This window comes from Diaphorina citri, unplaced genomic scaffold (assembly GCF_000475195.1).
Source record: "Diaphorina citri unplaced genomic scaffold, Diaci psyllid genome assembly version 1.1 scaffold8, whole genome shotgun sequence".
Lineage (NCBI taxonomy): Eukaryota > Metazoa > Arthropoda > Insecta > Hemiptera > Psyllidae > Diaphorina > Diaphorina citri.
Window position 1 is genome coordinate 492703 of NW_007377447.1, and position 22166 is coordinate 514868.

Here is a 22166-nt window from a genome sequence, read left to right on the forward strand (position 1 = left end):
AAATTGTGAAAAAAAAAAAAAAAAAAAAAATGTTCAACAAACAATTTGGGTCCCATTGGGCTTTTGCAGTCCCTGGGTTCGTTTTCGAGTAAATTCTACTATTCACCAACTACTAATGTCTTTCTAATAATCATTAGAAAATAACCCTTTTTGGCTCCCAAAAGCAAAATGAGGATCAAAATTTAGTGACTAAATTTATTTCTTGAAATTTCCTCCATATTTCAGGGACGTACAACACAAGTCAGCTCATTCTGTCCTGGGAACGAGAATCTCCTGTCACGGTAAATCCTCACCTGAAGATGACTGAATATAATTTGGTTCAGATGTGGACCAACGATTCTATCTCTGTGTACTCACTGCCCGAGGAAACTCACTCCTTCTTCGATAGCTTGCACTACTATGGGAAATTTGGTGAGTGAATATTACATCCTTCTAATCTTTAGCAAAAACATTCGAGTGGAGCAATCTTTAAAACTTTCGAGCAGTTTAGGACGCGTTTCGTGCTGATTAAATTAGAACTCATCAATGAGGCATAGCTCAAATGAAGATTTGAGAAATGACCAGGGGAAAAATCCTCGATTGAGGTAGATACAGATGAATAATCAAGTATGTAAGACGATGTCGACTCCCCATAGAAATACATACGACAGGGGTTAGTGAAAGAAGAATTTAATTACGAGTTACATATTCCCTCAGCAACCTCTATGGCCGAGGAGGTATCACCTCTCTAAACTGTGTGATTTAACCTTCAGAACATCCGATAACATACCAAATTTTCTCCTAACCTGATCCCTTTTTCCTTAGATTTTGTATCTAAAATTCTTCTCTGTATGATGTCAGCTCCGTGAGGTTTGGTGAAAGAAGACTGAAATTTACAATTACATTATTCGAGTTTATTATTATTTTCTGTTCTCTCTCTCTCTTATTTCAGCGGGTAACTACTCGTCACTGACCGTCTACTTTGGTCTGGAGCGTGAGGTGGGCCATTACATTATGGACTACTACATATAGCTATCTTTAAAACTTTCGAGCAGTTTAGGACGCGTTTCGTGCTGATTAGATTAGAGCTCATCAATGAGGCATATAAGTGAAAGAAGAATTTAATTAAGAGTTACATATTCCCTCAGCAACCTCTATGGCCGAGAGGGTATCACCTATCACCTCTCTAAACATAAACTGTGTGATTTAACCTTCAGAATATCCGATAATATACCAAATTTTCTCCTAACCTGATCCCTTTTTCCTTAGACTTTGTATTTAAAATTCTTCTCTGTATGCAATTTCCGTGAGGTTCAGTGGAATAAGACTGAAACTCACAATTCCATTATTTTCTCTTCTGATTCTTATTTCAGCGGGTAACTACTCGTCACTGACCGTCTACTTTGGTCTGGAGCGTGAGGTGGGCCATTACATTATGGACTACTACATGCCCAGTATTATGCTGGTCGTCGTATCTTGGGTATCCTTCTGGCTAGATCCTAATGCTATCCCTGGCCGAACCACACTAGGTAATTATCCCATAATGTCCCATCGCAAAAGATCAATTTCATTATACCATTACCAGAAATTTGAGGCTGTCAGTGCTGTCACAATCGAAAAACCATTTGGCAAACAATTGTATTGAGAGAAGGGGGAAAGGATAGGAGAAAGCCAGCCGTTCCGAGAACGAACTTATCTCTGTTTCGGATTCACCTTGGTGGGAATTGAACCCTCGACCGAGCGCTTACAAGTCTGGCAGGAGGCACGGAAGGTAGCGCACCTTCTGAGCTAACTAGACTGGCTCTAAAAGTAGAAGTACCCTAACAAGGTCCTAATAGGATTGGCGAGACCTCAAAGTCTAGAATCTCCATTAACACCTTGTTCACGAAAGCCGCTAATGGTTTGAACCAACAAAAAAAAAAAAACAATACAAATGTGACATTTTCATGTTATTAATGGAGAACAGAAACGAGAAGAACAAATATCTACCATTACACGCAAATGTGCGAATTGATGCAAATGCAAAGCCAAACAACAATAGTGCTGACTAATGACGCATTGGGGGCTACAGGGTGCAGCCAACCACTACTGGCACCTGTTTAGGTGTACCTATTACTGGTACCTGTACAGGTGTATTTAAGACACTGGCCAGTGTTGTTAACAGGATTGGCACAAACACTGGTCAGTGTTTAAAATAAGGACAATAATTGTCCTAGTTTACAATGCTTAGTTTATGGATGTAGTGTAGTAGAGGCTATTCCGAAGAGATCTCTTTTAAAATTTGTAGGGGCAGTCCCAGAAAGAACTTCAAGAAATATAAAAGAAATGTTAAAAACTACAAATGTTTTTGTGCAAGCGCTACCACGCCACATGGTTTTAAAATTAAAACTAAACTGAATCTATGTCTATCCAACATTTTGTATTTTCCAAAAGAGGGAAAATGGACTTCAAAAGAGGGAAAATTATACAATTTTGTCCACATAATTCAACTGAACTTCCAGAAGAAAAAAAAAATCTACCAAAATTGAACTCGTAGAGTGTATGATCAACAGAAATTCGCCCTTTTTTTCACACAATCCCCTGGTTTTACTTCCAGAAGCAACTGGAAGCGATGAACTCCGTGGACACTATCAGCTGCGACCCCTTCCCCTCGTCCAATCTGAACCTGACCATCCCGAACTCCGGACTAGAAAGCGAGGACAAACCCGCCAGTGTGTTCACTATGACACCGCAAGAGATCGCCACTTGGATAGACAAGAGGAGTCGAATCTATTTCCCTCTCGCTTTTCTCATATTTAACGTGTTCTATTGGATCTTTGTTTACATTTAAAATTTTCGGGAGAAAAATGGCCCAATGGTCAAACATTTCCACATTTGTAACAACATACATTTAAATTGAACTGTTGAAAAGCTTATTAGAGAGTTTTTGCAACCAAAATATTAGCGTCCCATTAAACTCTTGAACGTTATTTGACGAACACTTGTTTCTGCCCTTCAGAAACGCGTCCCAATGGTCAAACATTTCCACATTTGTAACAACATACATTTAAATTGAACTGTTGAAAAGCTTATTAGAGTTTTTGCAACCAAAATATTAGCGTCCCATTAAACTCTTGAACGTTATTTGACGAACACTTGTTTCTGCCCTTGTTCAGAAACGCGGTTTGGTCAACTTACGTCTTACTTAGGTCAACTTGCGTCGAAAAACAGTCTAAAAGTCAAATATTCTCACACTTGCTACAACTTTTTTTTTCTTACTGTTACAAACATTTCCAACCACCCGGTTCTTCGATCGTGTCAATCAAGACGAAACGCAATGCAATTCATGAAATATTATTCTAGATAACCTCTCTCGTTTTAAACGTAAATTCAGAAACGCGCTTTGGTCAACTTACGTCAAAAAATAGCCTAAAAGTCAAATATTCTCACACTTGCTACAACTTTTTTTTTTCTTACTGTTACAAACATTTCCAACCACCCGGGTTCTTCGATCGTGTCAATCAAGACGAAACGCAATGCAATTCATGAAATATTATTCTAGATAACCTCTCTCGTTTTAAACGTAAATTACCATTGCCATAGATAAAAATAAAATTCACACGTGTGGGAAAAAGCATGTCACATGAAGTCGTCTTTTTTCTATGCAGTTTGAGCTCGTCGCTTCTCTCACCTGCTTGATGCTCTAGAATCTAGATTCTAGATTCTCTAGAATACTCTAGATCAGGGCTGCCCAACCGGTCGATCGCGAATTGATTTCAAATCGATCGCGACCAGCACACCCAGCAGTGTTTGAACCTGGCAATATCATCTTACACACCCGATTACACCAAACTTGTGGACCAAATTCAGAGTCAAGTCTCTCATTAGGTAATTCGATCGCAAGACTATTGAAAATTCTAGTAGCTCTTTCTCTAAAAAGGTTGGGCACCTAGAATCTAGGTGCACTATGCTCTCCGCTCCACTATGTTTTTAGCCTGCCTTACAAGGAATCGAGAAAGTATTGTGGGTTTCTCACCTGGAATAATAAATCTGCTTCCTCACAATACAGGAACCATTATTGACCTGACCCTCCTGGTGGCTCTCTCTTCAGGTCGAATGCACATGTATTTCCCAAACAGCTGAATTTTCTTCTCATCGGGTTTGGTCCAGAAGATATCGAACACACAGTTCGCTTTTGGTATGACTGGAAAATAGTAATAGTAATAAGAAGGGATTTTAGGGATTCAAACCCGGGAATAGATCAGTTACGCTTACTTGGGTGATGTTTCAAAGTCATAGAGCAGGAAAAATGAAGACCAACGGAATTTTTCTTTTTCTTCTACGACTTCTAGATACGTCAAAATTATAACATGTTCACACCAATTTTTTTTTTTTTAGCAATTTTAAATAGATAAAATCTATCATATTCTATTAATGAGTTTGGATGTTAGGTACATAGATTTCTTTAAAACTAAAACGCCAGGTTTTTTTTAAGCAATTTTAAATAGATAAAATCTATCATATTCTATTAATGAGTTTGGATGTTAGGTACATAGATTTCTTTAAAACTAAAACGCCAGGCATCTAGATTTGAGGTGATATTTAGAGTAGTTAGACTGATTTTAACAGTCTTCACATGCAGTTTCAGTAGTTAGATTGATTTTAACAGCCTTGAAGTTAAGCACCACTGAGCACAGAATGTACCTGGATGGGCAGAATGTAAGTTTTTGTTGTTCACTAGATTTCTCTCTGTTCTCAGGGTCCTTCCAGGCATCACGAGAGAATTTCCTGGAAGGTCAAGTCAACTGTGAAGGTTATGAAAAAAATACCGGTAAATCGTGAAGTTTGACGTCACGGCCTACGCTCCCGTAGACGATGACGTCATAATTCATGACTCCCGCTTCGTTTGTTTGTGCGCAAGCGTTTCTGCGCATTTTGACGTGATACGCTCCCGTAGGCGATGACGTCATAATTCATGACTCCCGCTTCGTTTGTTTGTGCGCAAGCGTTTCTGCGCATTTTGTATCTGACGTCACAACTCTTTGAACTTTTTCATTAGAACGGCAATTAAAAATTGAATTTTCGACTTTTTAAGGTTACTTTTTCGGGGTTTTGACTTCAGATTTGGATTTTTCACAACTTTTTATGTAGGAATCGACCTTTTATTAATAATTTTTACCCATTTGCAACTGCTTCATTAGCCTGATCTGTTTAGGATAGAGTTCGCCCCAGGCGGGATTCAAACCCGGGATTAGCCAGCCTGGTTAGCTTAGTTGGTAGTGCGTCTGCCTCGTAAGCGCTAGGCCGCGGGTTCGATTCATTTGATAGAGGAAGATCTAACAACGGAGGTTTCATGGTCCCCACTCGAAGAAAAAAAGGACAGGATAGGAAAAAGCCAGCCGTTCCGAGAATAGATCAGTTGCGCTTACTTGGGTGATGTTTCAAAGTCATAGAGCAGGAAAAATGAGGACCAACGGAATTTTCGTAGATTTCGATGCTTTGCGGCAATTGAACCCTTGTCCTCTTATTTAGCATTGGGAGTCCTCGGTTTGGGACTCATTTGAGAGGAACTTACTTTTCTGTACTATTTAGCTTTCGGTGAAATGGTAAATGTACACTTTCTATCCATCACGACGACACCTTTCATTCCTACAAGGCTTGGATTCTGCTCCACTGATTACTCAGTAGAACTCCATTCTATCAGTCGTTTATTCAGTTGAGCATTGAACCTTGGTAGTGAAATAAGAAAAAGAATAGTGAATGACAAAGTGAGTTCCAAGTTTTAACTTGACAAGTTTGTTAGTTTTTTTTTTTTTTTTTTAAACAAATATACTTTGTTTTATTTGTACACAGAAGAAACATACAATTGATAAACAAACAAAAACAATATTGAATAGCCAATTGAAATTTTTGAAAGCAAAATTCATATCGTTCATCTTTTTTTATTATTATGTTATTTGACAGAGGATCTGTATTATTTGCTTTTAGCTTGTTCTGTGCTGATAGTCGAGTTTGACGGACGACAGATAGGAATCCAGCCGTTCGTAGAGAACGATACATTATCCCATCCGGGATAAAATCCGCCCCGGCGCGGACCGAACCCGGTGCGGGCCTGCGCAATTTTTTTTTTTTTTTTTTTTTTTTTTTTAACAAAATACTTTGTTTTATTTGTACACAAAGAACATTGCAATTGATAAACAAACAAAAACAATATTGAATAGCAATTGAAATTTGTTTGAAATGCAAAAAAAAATTGATTCTTTTTTTCAAATTTCTCATCTTTTTTTTTTTAATTATTTGGTGAATTTGTTTTATTTGCATTTAGCTTGTTTCTGTGCTGATTGGTTGGTTTGCATCATCATAACTCTCACACAGTTAGTTCAACTTTGATGAAACTTGACAAAAATATTGAACACATGGAGAAACAAAAATTTTCTTTGGATCCCAAAATGCCTTCGGGTACTCTGTAGAATAAATTCAATTTCCTATGTTTAAAAGGTATATTATCCTATATAAATGTTTAAAAGGTATATTATCCTATATAAATAAGTGCTTACTGTAAAACCTACCCATCTTTGTCTTCATGCCAGTCCATACGTTGAATGTAAGAGCACCAATGTCTCCATAGGGTTAGAGCATCTGAGTAGGTAACTGACTCAATGTGACGTGTCCTGAGAATTCAAAGAGGGGGAAAAAAGCTTAATATTGAAAGAGAAGAGAATGGGGGAGAAGGGGGCTTTTAGAATTAACAAGCTGGGTCCGTCCCTCCGGGCAAACAGTTCTAAGAGATGGATTAAGCTTGTACAAATATCTATGTGAAAAAAGCTTAATATTGAAAGAGAAGAGAATGGGGGAAAAGGGGGCTTTTAGAATTAACAAGCTGGGTCCGTCCCTCCGGGCAAACAGTTCTAAGAGATGGATTAAGCTTGTACAAATATCTATGTTAAAATTGACTCCGGATATTGGCCTTGAAAACAATATTATTATGTTCGGAGGTTTACCATCTTACCTAAGATGCAATGCTCTCTTATGTTAAAATTGACTCCGGATATTGGCCTTGAAAACAATATTATTATGTTCGGAGGTTTACCATCTTACCTAAGATGCAATGCTCTCTTTTCTTTTGCTGAAAGCTCTTTGTTTTGTTTTAGACGCTTTGGTTTTGTCTTTACTGGGTTTGATCTGTTCAGTTTCCTCTGATTGTATGTATTGAGGCTTTTGCTCAAGAAAATTTTCTGAAACACGATAATATTTGCAGGGGGAATTTTAAATTAAAATATTTAATTGTGAACAGGGCCAAATTAATTTAGGGGGAGTGAGGGGGCTTGCCCATCCCTTGGCGCTTTATTCTTCTACCTTTTTCTGTAGGCCAGAGTCGCAAACATTTGGGAGATCTCCTGGTACATCATGGGTTTGAGTCTCCCCCCACATCAAATACTGGCTATTTGAAGCATCCTCCCTGATACATCCATGGTTTGAGTCTCTCCCCCCCCCCCCTCAAGATACTGGATAATGGACGATTGTGAAATAATTAATTGTTATTTTCTTACATTTCATTTCTTGAAGTGTGACGTCGCTCTGACAAATTTCATCAACAAATTAGACACCTGTGTAAATTTCATTTCCCCCAACCTAAAAAAATAAAAAATTAGGTAAAACTTTAAAAAAAAAAAAAAAAAAAAAAAAAAGTGGTTCAACTTACTTTAGACATTCCTTGAAGAATGTCATCCTCTGAGAGGTTAGTGGAAGCATTCTGGAGAAGATGGAGGACAATTTGTTTTGCTAAATCCCCCGTCTCCTGGTCAGGATGTTTATCAACAATGTTGTTCAAGGCTAGAAGTTGTTTCACCTTCTGGGAGTTTAGCAGTTTGGCAAAGAGTTCTAGGGAACAGAAAAGAAAAAAGGTACAAGATAATCATAGGTAGGTACTAGGGCTGAATCCAACAGTCCAATTAGATACTGCTGGCTTTTCCCAGCCTTAATCAGGCTGGGTGAGGTCAATGAGTAGGCAGGTACAGGCAGTGTACTAGACCAAATTCAAGTAAGTATGCCTGTGTAGGTATCTTTCCACAAAAGAACTTACTTACCATTTTTATTCTGGTTTGCCATGATGATAAAATAGGACAGAACTATCCACTGGTACAAGGTAAATACAGTGATCAATTTCTCAAGGAGCAGTGGTACTTGTTGCTTCTTTGATAATGGAGCACACAGGTATAGACTATCTTGGTAGGTAGGTACCTACCTATTTCAGTTTTTTTTTTTTTTTTTTTTACTTTTTTTTTTTTTTTTTTTTTTTTTTTTACTGTTTATGAGCGTGTGTCCTGCCTACACCGATAATAACTGTCATGATTTTCTTATCCAGTGGGTGGACGGTGGAAATTGGCAAACAGGGACTTCTTAAGTTCTTAACTTAAACTTTTTTTTCCACTAAAAACTCAGAAAAACTGTATAAAAAACTTTTTTGAATTTTGAAAGATTTGAAATTTCCCTCTCAAAAAGTTTGCTACACTAGCGCGACCTCGAGTACATAAATCGAACCTTCCATAAATACCGCGAATTTTCAAAAAGTAAACAAATCGAAAAAAAAGTGAATGTGTGCAACTGTGCAGTGTGTTTGAGCATGGTTGGTTTTTGGATGAGTGACTAACCTTCTGAGCACTTGAGCAGGTATGTTCCATGTTTTTAGAGTATTTAAGTATCTCAACTTGTGCTCTTTTTGCAGATCACCTTACAACTCCTCCTTTGCATTGGTTTCAATAACATTTTACTTTTTGTTCTAGATTTTTTACGACAATCCAAAGAAAACCCAATCATTTGTATGAACATTAATAGTTGCATTCAAAATGCTCACTTCAAAAACCTTTTTGAAGAAAAACAAACGAGGAAATGTGTTAAAGATAGTCCGAGAACATTATTTACGGGATGACCTATCATGTGGTTCAGAGCTCTGTTTGGCTTGTGATGAAGATAGTCCGAGAACATTATTTACGGGATGACCTATCATGTGGTTCAGAGCTCTGTTTGGCTTGTGATACGAAAGAAGCTATTCTGGACAAGATACCTACAAGTAGTAGTAAGAAGTACATGGAACCTCACTATCTACTGTTGGATAAGCTTGTGATACGAAAGAAGCTATTCTGGACAAGATACCTACAAGTAGTAGTAAGAAGTACATGGAACCTCATTATCTACTGTTGGATACAAATATTATTCTTGAACAAATAGACATACTGGAAGAGCCAACATTGTGCAATGTGATTTTGGTACAAACTATACTGCAGGAGGTGAAACATAGGAGCTCTTCTGTCTATAAGAGGTGAGCTTGTAGTTAAATACTTACAGTACCTACTTAGTTTCTATGCCCTAGCTTTATTATTTTCTTTCCAACAAGGTCTTTGAGATGTTTTTTTTTTTTTTTTTTTACTGACATTTCATTTGGAATTGAATAGTTCTAATTCTAAAACTAAGTTCAGATATCTGATGCTCATCCTATTTGTCCTCTTTCAAATCTAATTATTTTCTTTCACTCTTACAGGTTGAAAGATTTGATCAGCAATCCCAGTCGCAAGTTCTATGTATTTGTCAATGAGCATCATTATGAAACCTATGTGGAACAGGAGCCAGGCGAGAGTGTTAATGACAGAAATGACAGAGCATTGCGCCGTGTAGCCACCTGGTATGTGAAGTAAATAATAAGTTTTTCTTATTAAATAAACTGTGTTTTATTTATTCTGTGTTAACTAATTGTTTCCATGAAGTCGTCTTTTTTCTCCAAAGCTAAAAAAAAAACAGAGTGGAGCGGAGAGCTAAGAGCTTTTCACTCTTAGTTCTATGCAGTTTGAACTCGTCACTTCTCTCACCTGCTTGATGCTCTAGAATCTAGATTCTCTAGAATACTCTAGATCAGGGCTGCCCAACCGGTCGATCGCGAATTGATTTCAAGTCGATCGCGACCAGCACACCCAGCAGTGTTTGAACCTGACACTATCATCTTACACACCCGATTACACCAAACTTGTGGACCAAATTTAGAGTCAAGTCTCTCATTAGGTAAGTCGATCGCAAGACTATTGAAAATTCAAGTAGCTCTTCCTCTAAAAAGGTTGGACACCTAGAATCTAGGTGCACTATGCTCTCCGCTCTACTATGTTTTTAGCTTACCTTACAAGGAATCGAGAAAGTATTGTGAGTTTCTCACCTGGGTATCTTCTCACCTGGAATGATGGATCTGCTTTCCTCACAATACAGGAACCATTATTGACCTGACCCTCCTGGTGGCTCTCTCTTCAGGTCGAATGCACATGTATTTCCCAAACAGCTGAATGCTTATAAATCCATTTTTTCCCTCCATCAGGTATGAAGAACACTTGGAATCAGCTGTGAGAGTCATTCTACTCAGTGAAGATGTTCGCAACCGAGACTTAGCCACCCAGTCTGGACTGCTAACAAGTTGATGCTTATAAATCCATTTTTTCCCTCCATCAGGTATGAAGAGCACTTGGAATCAGCTGTGAGAGTCATTCTACTCAGTGAAGATGTTCGCAACCGAGACTTAGCCACCCAGTCTGGACTGCTAACAAGTTCTATTGAAGGATACATCAGTACACTAAGTAATGGAGAACCCCTACTTGACAAGCTAAGCAAGAAAGAGGCTGTGGTAGAGACTTCGGTGAAAGATAGTCTGTATCCACTCCATGCAACTCCATCAGAAATTCATGCTGGCATTAAGAACCAAAGCCTTCTTCAAGGTATGAATCTTTACCTCTTGTGAGATATTAGAAAATTTTGACTCTAGAAAATATGATTTTCTAGAGTCAAAATTATAACATGTTCACACCAAAGTCAAAATTATTAATTGTTTTGTTGTTACAAAATTGATGCTTATAAATCCATTTTTTCCCTCCATCAGGTATGAAGAGCACTTGGAATCAGCTGTGAGATGAAAAGGTTTTAGTAAAGACAAAGCCATGTTCTCTTGGTAAAAATTTCACATTCCACACCTCATGCAATATGTAGGTATCTAGATCTTGAAGTCCTGATTGAATAATATTACTAACCTTTTGCTGAAAGATCAACAGCTTCTGATGAAATTTGATGACCTGTTTCAAATATTCTTTCTGATAGATCTCTCTTTCATGATGATTGAGATGTGAGGACTGTGTTCGCTTTGGTTGTGAACTTCCCATACTTTCCCCATCATTGTTTAGTGCTGTTTCATTGTCTTGTCTTTGAAATCTGTGATGGCGAGTTTGTGTGGTAGTCTCATCTATATTTTCCTGTTTTTTACTCTTTTTTAAGGTTTTGCCACTCTCAGTTATTTGACTTGCGGTTTTAATGGCCCACTTTTCATATGTTTCGTTTTGATTTGATTGTTTCATCTTACCTAAATAGTAACTTAAATCAAGTTCCAGTAAGCACGCCTGTATATCTTTACACGATTGCCACATACCCAGGCTAGGATAAGTTACCTCTATGTTGCCGTTCGGTAGAGGGCGACAGTGTAGAGCATCATCTATGTCTGTGCAACCAGGAGGATCTACAGAACATACATCCAAATGTCGCAAGTCAGTTCTCCTTGCTACCTCCTCCTCTGTAATACTCTGTGGAAAATACCAACAAATAATTCAATATTAAATTTAGGAAAGGATTTTTCAACTGTGTTAAGCATACTTAAATGCGTCTCACAAATATCGTTCCTCAATTATTACTTACTTACTGCCGTGGCATATCAGACCGGAGTTGATCCATTCGTGTCACAAATATCGTTCCCCAATTATTACACCTAGATAAATTGAGGCGTGATCTGGAAGAAGGGTATAACTGCAAAAACATAGTTTGAGATAATCGCGTTTGAAGTTTCTATTTTCAAATGAACACAATGTTACAGGGTTCTCGAAATCGGCCATAACAAGCTGTAGAAAAGGAATGTTACGCCCTTCTTCCAGATCACACCTCAATTTCATGACTTGACTTGGACTCGATCCACCAACTTACACCACTGCACCACTGAGGTTGGTTCAATAATAAATTTAATTAAATATCTTACTTTTCTCCTAAAGAAGAAGAAAAAAAAAAAAAAAAAAAAAAAAAAAAAAAAAAAAACCACTGCACCTCTGAGGTTGGTTGGTTGGGTCATTGTTGGCCTCACGTTATATCATAAGGCCAACAACAATAACCCAACCATCGATGTCGTTAGGGCGTTTCCTTATTAAGGTAAAGGGACTTTTCAGTTTCATCCTAAATGAGGTAGGTTATTCTGTAAACCTGACAGGTACGGCTGAACAGGTCCGCCTGTCAGGTCTACCTGATCGTGAGCGGTCGGTTTAAAACATGCCTTCTCAACTTGATAACCTGTTCGCGCCTGTACGTCCAGTTATTTCTATCTCTATATCTGAGCGCACGGCAGAGTACCTACCTAAATTCTTCATCATAATCAAGGGCTTCATATGAAATTTCAACTGCCTAGGTTGAACAGTAAAAAAAGTTACAATGGTGGCCTGGGACTTTATGACCACAGTGTATATTTAAAAGGTTTACAATGTTTCCGTAAACCTTTTAAATATACACTCCAGTAAAGGACCACTGGTAACCAAAAACCGGCAAAAAAAGAAGAACAATTAGGTATTCAAAGAAGGGTTTGGTCTCACCTGAAGAACAAATGAGTGTGAAGTGCCACCGAGGCCCGGCCTGCATACTGGGCCTGCCGGTTCCTATAGTTGAGATTATAGCCAAGTTCCAGTAAGCACGCCTGTATATCTTTACACGATTGCGACATACCCAGGCTAGGATAAGTTACCTCTATGTTGCCGTTCGGTAGAGGGCGACAGTGTAGAGCATCATCTATGTCTGTGCAACCAGGGAGATTATAGCACAGGGCCGTACTCGCTTTCTTGTCCAATAGGGACGGATAGGTAGCATCCGCACCAATACACGCCGCCAAGAGTCTATGTACGATAATATCAGCGTACCGACGGATGGGTGACGTGAAGTGAGTGTAGATGGGCGTGGCCAAACCGTAGTGGTGGAAGTCGGACTGTTGCAGCATACCACAAGATTATAGCACAGGGCCGTACTCGCTTTCTTGTCCAATAGGGACGGATAGGTAGCATCCGCTCCAATACATGCCGCCAAGAGTCTATGTACGATAATATCCGCGTACCGACGGATGGGTGACGTGAAGTGAGTGTAGATGGGCGTGGCCAAACCGTAGTGGTGGAAGTCGGACTGTTGCAGCATACCACTGGAGAAGTACACAGCCTGGAAGAGGAACAAGAGGATAAAGTTGGTCCGAGTGGTTCGTGGGAAATCGTAAAATACAAAAGTGGTCCGTGGCTTGAGCAAGCTTGGGAATCCCTGCTCCAAGCCAACAGAAATGACACCAGTAGATATTTGGCTCAAACCAATGGAAGTGCCTGAACACCAGGGCCTACCAGTACCTAATAGATGGGGTTCAATATTAAATTTAGGAAAGGATTTTTTAACTGTGTTAAGCATACTTAAATGCGTCTCACAAATATCGTTCCTCAATTATTACTTACTTACTGCCGTGACATATTAGACCGGAGTTGATCCATTCGTGTCACAAATATCGTTCCCCAATTATTACACCTAGATAAGTTGAGGCGTGATCTGGAAGAAGGGAATAACTGCAAAAACATAGTTTCGAGATAATCGCGTTTGAAGTTTCTATTTTCAAATGAACACAATGTTACAGGGTTCTCAAAATCGGCCATAACAAGCCGTAGAAAAGAAATGGAAAGATGATTCTTTCACAGTCGTGTTCAGAATAAAATTTGCTATCCAAAAATGTAGACTCCCGAAAAAGGGCGTAAGTGACTTTATGCCCTTCTTCCAGATCACACCTCAATTTCATGACTTGACTTGGACTCGATCCACCAACTTACAGATTCAAAGTCCAACGCATTAACCACTGCACCACTGAGGTTGGTTCAATAATAAATTTAATTAAATATCTTACTTTTCTCCTAAAGAAAAAAAAAACAGGTCGCACTGCTATGTGTAATCGGAGTGAACCCATAAATCTAAATATGTACCTACATAGAAGAAATTTTTTTGACCCCGCCAGGAATCGAACCCGGGACTTTCTGTGTCCATGTCCAGTGTAATAAGCACGCCCAATGACGTTCATGAAATCTTAACAAGTTCATTTATTACTTTCTATTACCTTTACGTATAGGGAACCTATACAAGGTAATGAGAAAGTATTGCAATCGGTCCAAATTTTCAAAATCGGGCCAAGAGAACATGGCTTTGTCTTGGGACTGTCTAATTTACCGACCTGAGGAAATCACTCCTCCTGGGCTTACGGTGAAGAAATTTTTACCGGCCAAAACGGTTTTGGATAGCTCTTGGAAAGCACAACAATCCTGTGAAAACCGTTTGTCTTTATCCCAAACCGTTTTCCGGAGAACTCCGGAAAACCCTTTTGTAAATGGAAAATCTCAATTTTCCAGACAAACCGTTGACAAATTTTTATCGGCCAGCCCGGTTTTAAATAGCTCTTAATGAGAAGAACAAACTTTACTAAAACCTTTTCTCTCTTGAATCAGCAACCCCAGAATAGGTGTTAGGTACACTAGAGGTGTGTACTCCGGAAGTCCCACGTTGGCTTTGTCTTTACTAAAACCTTTTCTCTCTTGAATCAGCAACCCCAGAATAGGTGTTAGGTACACTAGAGGTGTGTACTCCGGAAGTCCCACGTTTAATTAAAATGTTTGCTTTCTTTTTAGCTCATACATTTTTACAACTGGAATTCATTTATTCAGACGTCCGCAAACTTCATTGCTATTGCACTGTGTCTACAGCAGATAATTTTCACCCTCAAGACTTTGCCTTTCATTTTTGCGTTGAAGTTTTTCGGAGGGTTTATCGCGTACGTCGTTCAATCTTTCTTCTGGTGCCACTGTTCCGAGCTACTGGATGATTGCAATATTATGATTTGTAGAGCGATCCGCAATAGTCAATGGGTGAAATGTGATTGCGACACAAGGAAAGACGTGTGTATGCTCCTCAGACGGGCACAACGCTCCAACTATTTGAGATTCAGTCAAGGAACGATTACACTGTGCCGTAAGCATTTCTTGGCAATTATGAAAATCGCTTACAGCTTTGTCAATTTCATGAAAGTCAAAAACGAATTGCTCGACGAAGTATGAAACGCAGTTCAGTTAACTTATGTACATTTCATAGAATAAGTACCTACCCACATAATATTTTAAAAACTAGGATCCATAGGTTACGCTGTGTTATTTTTCATTGTAAAATTATTTAGAAAATAACAACAAACCGAAACAAACCGAAAAATTCTTTAGTTAAATCATACTAGGACTTAAGACTCTTAAGAGAGCTACAAAGTATTTTTTTTTTCTCTCATACAATGGAAACAGGCATCACACTTTACAGAAGTAAAAACACCGAATAAACAAATCAAGTATACACTGATAACGATGTTGTTGCTAACAAACCGAAAAATTCTTTAGTTAAATCATACTAGGACTTAAGACTCTTACTTAAGAGAGCTACAAAGTATTTTTTTTTCTCTCATACAATGGAAACAGGCATCACACTTTACAGAAGTAAAAACACCGAATAAACAAATCAAGTATACACTGATAACTGAGCTCGACAAATGTCACTCACCCATGGCATCGGAGGCAAATAGCTGAGCACCAGGTCCGAGAATTTACTATGAGGAACATCATGTTCTAATAGTAGAACCTCATTCTCTGTGTCCTTGTCTCCTATGGGACCTAGAGCCCTCACGAAATGACCTTGGGGATATCTTAAACAGGACAAAACTTTATGAAAGAATCATCAAACGAAAGATAAGACCTATAATTGAAAAAAAGGGACATGTAATTTGAAAAATTACTTTTTACAACTTCACAGGGTAAAAACTTTTAAAATTACATTGTAAAAGTTACTTTGGTAAAGTTTTTCTTTCAAAACAGGACAAAACTTTATGAAAGAATCATCAAACGAAAGATAAGACCTATAATTGAAAAAAAGGGACATATAATTTGAAAAATTACTTTTTACAACTTCACAGGGTAAAAACTTTTAAAATTACATTGTAAAAGTTACTTTGGTAAAGTTTTTCTTTCCAAGGACTTTTATAAAAGTCACAAAGTCATACATCCAGACAATATAAGAGAGATTAAAAAAGAAAAAAAAAATCTCGAAGATTTTGGTACAAGAACGTGGTGTTAAGCATTAGGAATACCTCTGACAGCCTCTAGGTATGTATTTTAAATATTCTTAGTACGAATATTTTCGTAGAGAAGGATTAAGATTGTCATTTAAATATCCGTAGTATTCAGTCTTGTTCGGGCAGTATAAACAAGGTGTATTTTATTTTTAATTCTAATTCGGGCAGGATTGAACAAGGCTTATTTTATTCTACCTGGAATGCCGGGGCCAAGAGTCGATAGCGACCACAATGCGTTGACCGCTGAGGGTTGCTATTTGTCGGGTTTCCACCCGGATTTTCGGTATTTTCCGTTCAGCGGGCACAAACAAATGCCGGGATGAGCCAGCCAGGGGATTCGGCTGGAGTATACCACAATACTGACGCCATTTTCTCTTGATAATGCCCACAATCTGACCTGAAAGAATAATCGTAGGGTTGAGTGAGTGAACGAACAAGCTGAAATTATTATTATTATTTTTTGGTCCCCTATTATTATCCCATAAAATATACGAGACCTTATTTAGAATCATGAGGTAAAGGGGTTGATCAGTCCTGTTCGGGCTGGATAGTACAAGGTTCTTCTTTCCTTTCTACCTATTCCTAGTTGCTCTTTCCTTTTTTCCTTCCAATAATGCGCTTTTTTCGTAAAACGTTTACTTTAAAACAGTTGAGGCCTTAAGTGAAATTATAAGTTTTAATATTTTGGTAGTTCTTTAGTGAACGAGTAAAGTGATATGGTTAAGAAAACCAAAGTACACTACTAAACTACCAACCCAGCTAGGATACCTACATATTTGTTTTGAACCCCGAACTTTCGTTTGTCGATTTGAATTGAATTTCCTGATCAAGTTCAACATTAGGAACAGAATTTTGCAAAACATTTTGGGCTGAAAAAAACACTACTTTTCGATTCAAATAGTGAGGTAATTATGTATATGAAATCACTACAGAGACAAAAACTAACGAACGCAAAAATTTCAAAACAATAAGTAAACGCAAATACTTCATCGACAAACCATAGGTAATTATGAATATTTGAAGAATAAAGAAAATCTTCAGCTGATTCAAGTGCGTATTATGAACAATCACAACAAAACAAAGAGTTGGCAACTCTTCAATTTTATGTCAATACATGTGTTCCTCCTCCCAACCTCCATACCTCCCTCTCTCTATCTTTTCTCCCCTAGCTCTCTCTTTTCTTTCTTCTCTACAGCTTTATTTCTTCATTCCCTTTTTACTTTATTTCAAACTTTATTTTTTCCCTACCTCTTTTTTGTTAAGTTTTAACTTTGAAACATCTTTACATCGGAGCAGATTTCCCGTTTCGTCTCGAGACGGAAAAATCCGGGTAAATTTTCCGCCCTGGCTTGGAATCGAACTCTCTTACCTGTAGGTCTTCGCTCAGCGGGAGGCACTGTTTTGTTTCCCTTGATCAACTTTCCATCCTCTCCTTCTTCGTCTTCTCCACTGCCTTCATCTTCCAACACCAGCTCTAGAGGGGCAGACCACTGAGATTCGGGCAACAACCTAAAAGAACCAATAGAACAATTACATATGCATAAAAACCAAAGTAGAAGTTCCTCGAGCTAGAGTAAAAGAAGAAGTTGCCAGCTTAGTTATCTTGGAGGGTAACGCGTCTTCATCTGTAAGTCTGTTAGCACTAGGTAGTTTGTTTGATTTCCGCCCGTGGCAAAGTTTCTAAACCAATAAGGTTTTCTCTCGGAACACCTAGCTTTCTCCTTTCCTATCCTCCCTTTCTCTTCGATATGCATAAAAACCAAAGTAGAAGTTCCTTGAGCTAGAGTAAAAGAAGAAGTTGCCAGCTTAGTTATCTTGGAGGGTAACACGTCTGCCTCTGTAAGTCTGTTAGCACTAGGTAGTTTGTTCGATTTCCGCCCGTGGCAAAGTTTCTAAACCAATAAGGTTTTCTCTCGGAACACCTAGCTTTCTCCTTTCCTATCCTCCCTTTCTCTTCAATTTCGGGACTATTGACCTCTGTTGTTATAGTTGTACCATCAAAGCATCAAACTTCTTCAGAAAGAAATAGAGAACTTCGTAGAATGTGACTGATTTTAAAGTGCAGATTAAAATTGCATATGCATAAAAACCAATGTAGAAGTTCCTTGAGCTAGAGTAAAAGAAGAAGTTGCCAGCTTAGTTATCTTGGAGGGTAACGCGTCTTCCTCTGTAAGTCTGTTAGCACTAGGTAGTTTGCTCGATTTCCGCCCGTGGCAAAGTTTCTAAACCAATAAGGTTTTCTCTCGGAACACCTGGCTTTCTCCTTTCCTATCCTCCCTCTCTCTTCAATTTTGGGGACTATTGACCTCTGTTGTTACAGTTGTACCATCAAAGCATCAAACTTCTTCAGAAAGAAATAGAGAACTTCGTAGAATGTGACTGATTTTAAAGTGCAGATTAAAATTGAGCCAATCAGAAAGTTTAATATGAAAGGTTTAACTTAAAATGAACTGTTTGAACTTTGACTGTAACTTAAAATGAACTGTTTGAACTTTGACTGTAGTCCAGACCATTACCTGTCTTCAGGGATTAGCCACCACTACTTTACCTTACTGCCACCAATGAAAGGTTTAACTTTAAAATGAACTGTTTGAACTTTGACTGTAGTCCAGACCATTACCTGTCTTCAGGGATTAGCCACCACTACTTTACCTTACTGCCACCGTATCTCCATCTATGGCACGATTCAGCCCCTCTCTCCCCTGCACTAGGATAGGCTTGTCATAACCTTCACAGTTGACTTGACCTTCCAGGAAATTCTCTCGTGATGCCTGGAAGGACCCTGAGAACAGAGAGAAATCTAGTGAACAGCAAAAACTTACATTCTGCCCATCCAGGTACATTCTGTGCTCAGATCTAACTACTGAAACTGCATGTGAAGACTGTTAAAATCAGTCTAACTACTCTAAATATCACCTCAAATCTAGATGCCTGGCGTTTTAGTTTTAAAGAAATCTATGTACCTAACATCCAAACTCATTAATAGAATATGATAGATTTTATCTATTTAAAATTGCTTAAAAAAAATTTGGTGTGAACATGTTATAATTTTGACTCTAGAAAATCATATTTTCTAGAGTCAAAATTTTCTAATATCTCACAAGAGGTAAAGATTCATACCTTGAAGAAGGCTTTGGTTCTTAATGCCAGCATGAATTTCTGATGGAGTTGCATGGAGTGGATACAGACTATCTTTCACCGAAGTCTCTACCACAGCCTCTTTCTTGCTTAGCTTGTCAAGTAGGGGTTCTCCATTACTTAGTGTACTGATGTATCCTTCAATAGAACTTGTTAGCAGTCCAGACTGGGTGGCTAAGTCTCGGTTGCGAACATCTTCACTGAGTAGAATGACTCTCACAGCTGATTCCAAGTGCTCTTCATACCTGATGGAGGGAAAAAATGGATTTATAAGCATCAATTTTGTAACAACAAAACAATTAGTTAACACAGAATAAATAAAACACAGTTTATTTAATAAGAAAAACTTATTATTTACTTCACATACCAGGTGGCTACACGGCGCAATGCTCTGTCATTTCTGTCATTAACACTCTCGCCTGGCTCCTGTTCCACATAGGTTTCATAATGATGCTCATTGACAAATACATAGAACTTGCGACTGGGATTGCTGATCAAATCTTTCAACCTGTAAGAATAACTTAAATGTATGACAGTCTCATCTTTTTCCTCTTTTTGTATTCTACTCTCTTGTAAGGACGTCTCGGGATTTTCTTCTCCATGATCTTTGCTCTTATCAAGCCACTGATTATACATCACATGAGGTTTGTCTACATTTATGTACAGGTACTCATTAGTTTCAATATTAGTATAGATGATTTCTTTTCCGTTCAGATCGTAATGTGGAGCTCCTAATTTCTCGATATATTGACAGAGGATTCTGTGTAACTTAAATGTATGACAGTCTCATCTTTTTCCTCTTTTTGTATTCTACTCTCTTGTAAGGACGTCTTGGCATTTTCTTCTCCATGATCTTTGCTCTTATCAAGCCACTGATTATACATCACTTGAGGTTTGTCTACATTTATGTACAGGTACTCATTGGTTTCAATATTAGTATAGATGATTTCTTTTCCGTTCAGATCGTAATGTGGAGCTCCTAATTTCTCGATATATTGACAGAGGATTCTGTAGTATTCCTAATGCTTAAACACCACGTTCTTGTACCAAAATCTTCGAGATTTTTTCTTTTTTAATCTCTCTTATATTGTCTGGATGTATGACTTTGTTACTTTTATAAAAATCCTTGGAAAGAAAAACTTTACCAAAGTAACTTTTACAATGTAATTTTAAAAGTTTTTACCCTGTGAAGTTGTAAAAAGTAATTTTTCAAATTATATGTCCCTTTTTTTCAATTATAGGTCTTATCTTTCGTTTGATGATTCTTTCATAAAGTTTTGTCCTGTTTTAGATATCCCCAAGGTCATTTCGTGAGGGCTCTAGGTCCCATAGGAGACAAGGACACGGAGAATGAGGTTCTACTATTAGAACATGATGTTCCTCATAGTAAATTCTCGGACCTGGTGCTCAGCTATTTGCCTCCGATGCCATGGGTGAGTGACATTTTGTCGAGCTCAGTTATCAGTGTATACTTGATTTGTTTATTCGGTGTTTTTACTTCTGTAAAGTGTGATGCCTGTTTCCATTGTATGAGAGAAAAAAAAAATACTTTGTAGCTCTCTTAAGAGTCTTAAGTCCTAGTATGATTTAACTAAAGAATTTTTCGGTTTGTTTCGGTTTGTTGTTATTTTCTAAATAATTTTACAATGAAAAATAACACAGCGTAACCTATGGATCCTAGTTTTTAAAATATTATGTGGGTAGGTACTTATTCTATGAAATGTAAGTTAACTGAACTGCGTTTCATACTTCGTCGAGCAATTCGTTTTTGACTTTCATGAAATTGACAAAGCTGTAAGCGATTTTCATAATTGCCAAGAAATGCTTACGGCACAGTGTAATCGTTCCTTGACTGAATCTCAAATAGTTGGAGCGTTGTGCCCGTCTGAGGAGCATACACACGTCTTTCCTTGTGTCGCAATCACATTTCACCCATTGACTATTGCGGATCGCTCTACAAATCATAATATTGCAATCATCCAGTAGCTCGGAACAGTGGCACCAGAAGAAAGATTGAACGACGTACGCGATAAACCCTCCGAAAAACTTCAACGCAAAAATGAAAGGCAAAGTCTTGAGGGTGAAAATTATCTGCTGTAGACACAGTGCAATAGCAATGAAGTTTGCGGACGTCTGAATAAATGAATTCCAGTTGTAAAAATGTATGAGCTAAAAAGAAAGCAAACATTTTAATTAAACGTGGGACTTCCGGAGTACACACCTCTAGTGTACCTAACACCTATTCTGGGGTTGCTGATTCAAGAGAGAAAAGGTTTTAGTAAAGACAAAGCCTAAAAATTTCACATTCCACACCTCATGCAATATGTATCTAGATCTTGAAGTCCTGATTGAATAATATTACTAACCTTTTGCTGAAAGATCAACAGCTTCTGATGAAATTTGATGACCTGTTTCAAATATTCTTTCTGATAGATCTCTCTTTCATGATGATTGAGATGTGAGGACTGTGTTCGCTTTGGTTGTGAACTTCCCATACTTTCCCCATCATTGTTTAGTGCTGTTTCATTGTCTTGTCTTTGAAATCTGTGATGGCGAGTTTGTGTGGTAGTCTCATCTATATTTTCCTGTTTTTTACTCTTTTTTAAGGTTTTGCCACTCTCAGTTATTTGACTTGCGGTTTTAATGGCCCACTTTTCATATGTTTCGTTTTGATTTGATTGTTTCATCTTACCTAAATGATAACTTAAATGTATGACAGTCTCATCTTTTTCCTCTTTTTGTATTCTACTCTCTTGTAAGGACGTCTCGGGATTTTCTTCTCCATGATCTTTGCTCTTATCAAGCCACTGATTATACATCACTTGAGGTTTGTCTACAT

At 38.0% G+C, this 22166-nt stretch overlaps 2 protein-coding genes and 2 long non-coding RNA genes across 4 annotated transcripts in view; 1 reads left to right on the forward strand and 3 right to left on the reverse strand.

Annotated features, from left to right (window-relative positions):
• The window catches only part of LOC113465704, a 17615-nt gene extending 13438 nt beyond the window's left edge, over positions 1-4177 (reverse strand). Inside the window, exon 1 of the long non-coding RNA XR_003390328.1 lies at positions 3995-4177. This is a non-coding gene — a long non-coding RNA (uncharacterized LOC113465704). The remainder of the gene's footprint in view (positions 1-3994) is intronic.
• Positions 1-22166, forward strand: part of LOC103505091 (metal transporter CNNM4-like) — a 122814-nt gene that overhangs the window by 71869 nt on the left and 28779 nt on the right. The window lies entirely within an intron of this gene.
• Positions 2977-3987, reverse strand: LOC113465708. The gene is made up of 2 exons (XR_003390335.1): positions 3526-3987; positions 2977-3326 (listed from the first exon to the last, which is right to left on the reverse strand). It is a non-coding gene; the product is annotated as an uncharacterized LOC113465708 (long non-coding RNA).
• On the reverse strand, positions 12578-13019 carry LOC113465702 (exosome complex exonuclease RRP44-like). The gene is made up of 2 exons (XM_026820443.1): positions 12824-13019; positions 12578-12682 (listed from the first exon to the last, which is right to left on the reverse strand). Exons 1-2 carry the CDS (start codon positions 13004-13006, stop codon positions 12605-12607), a joined length of 261 nt encoding a protein of 86 aa, XP_026676244.1. The 5' UTR covers positions 13007-13019; the 3' UTR covers positions 12578-12604.

Coding starts and splice junctions, on each gene's coding strand:
- LOC113465702 (XM_026820443.1), bottom strand. CDS start 13,006: ATGCTGCAACAGTCCGACTTCCACCACTACGGTTTGGCCACGCCCATC. Junction 12,683..12,823: donor GTACGGCCCTGTGCTATAAT/CTCCCTGGTTGC, acceptor CTTGGCTATAAT/CTCAACTATAGGAACCGGCA.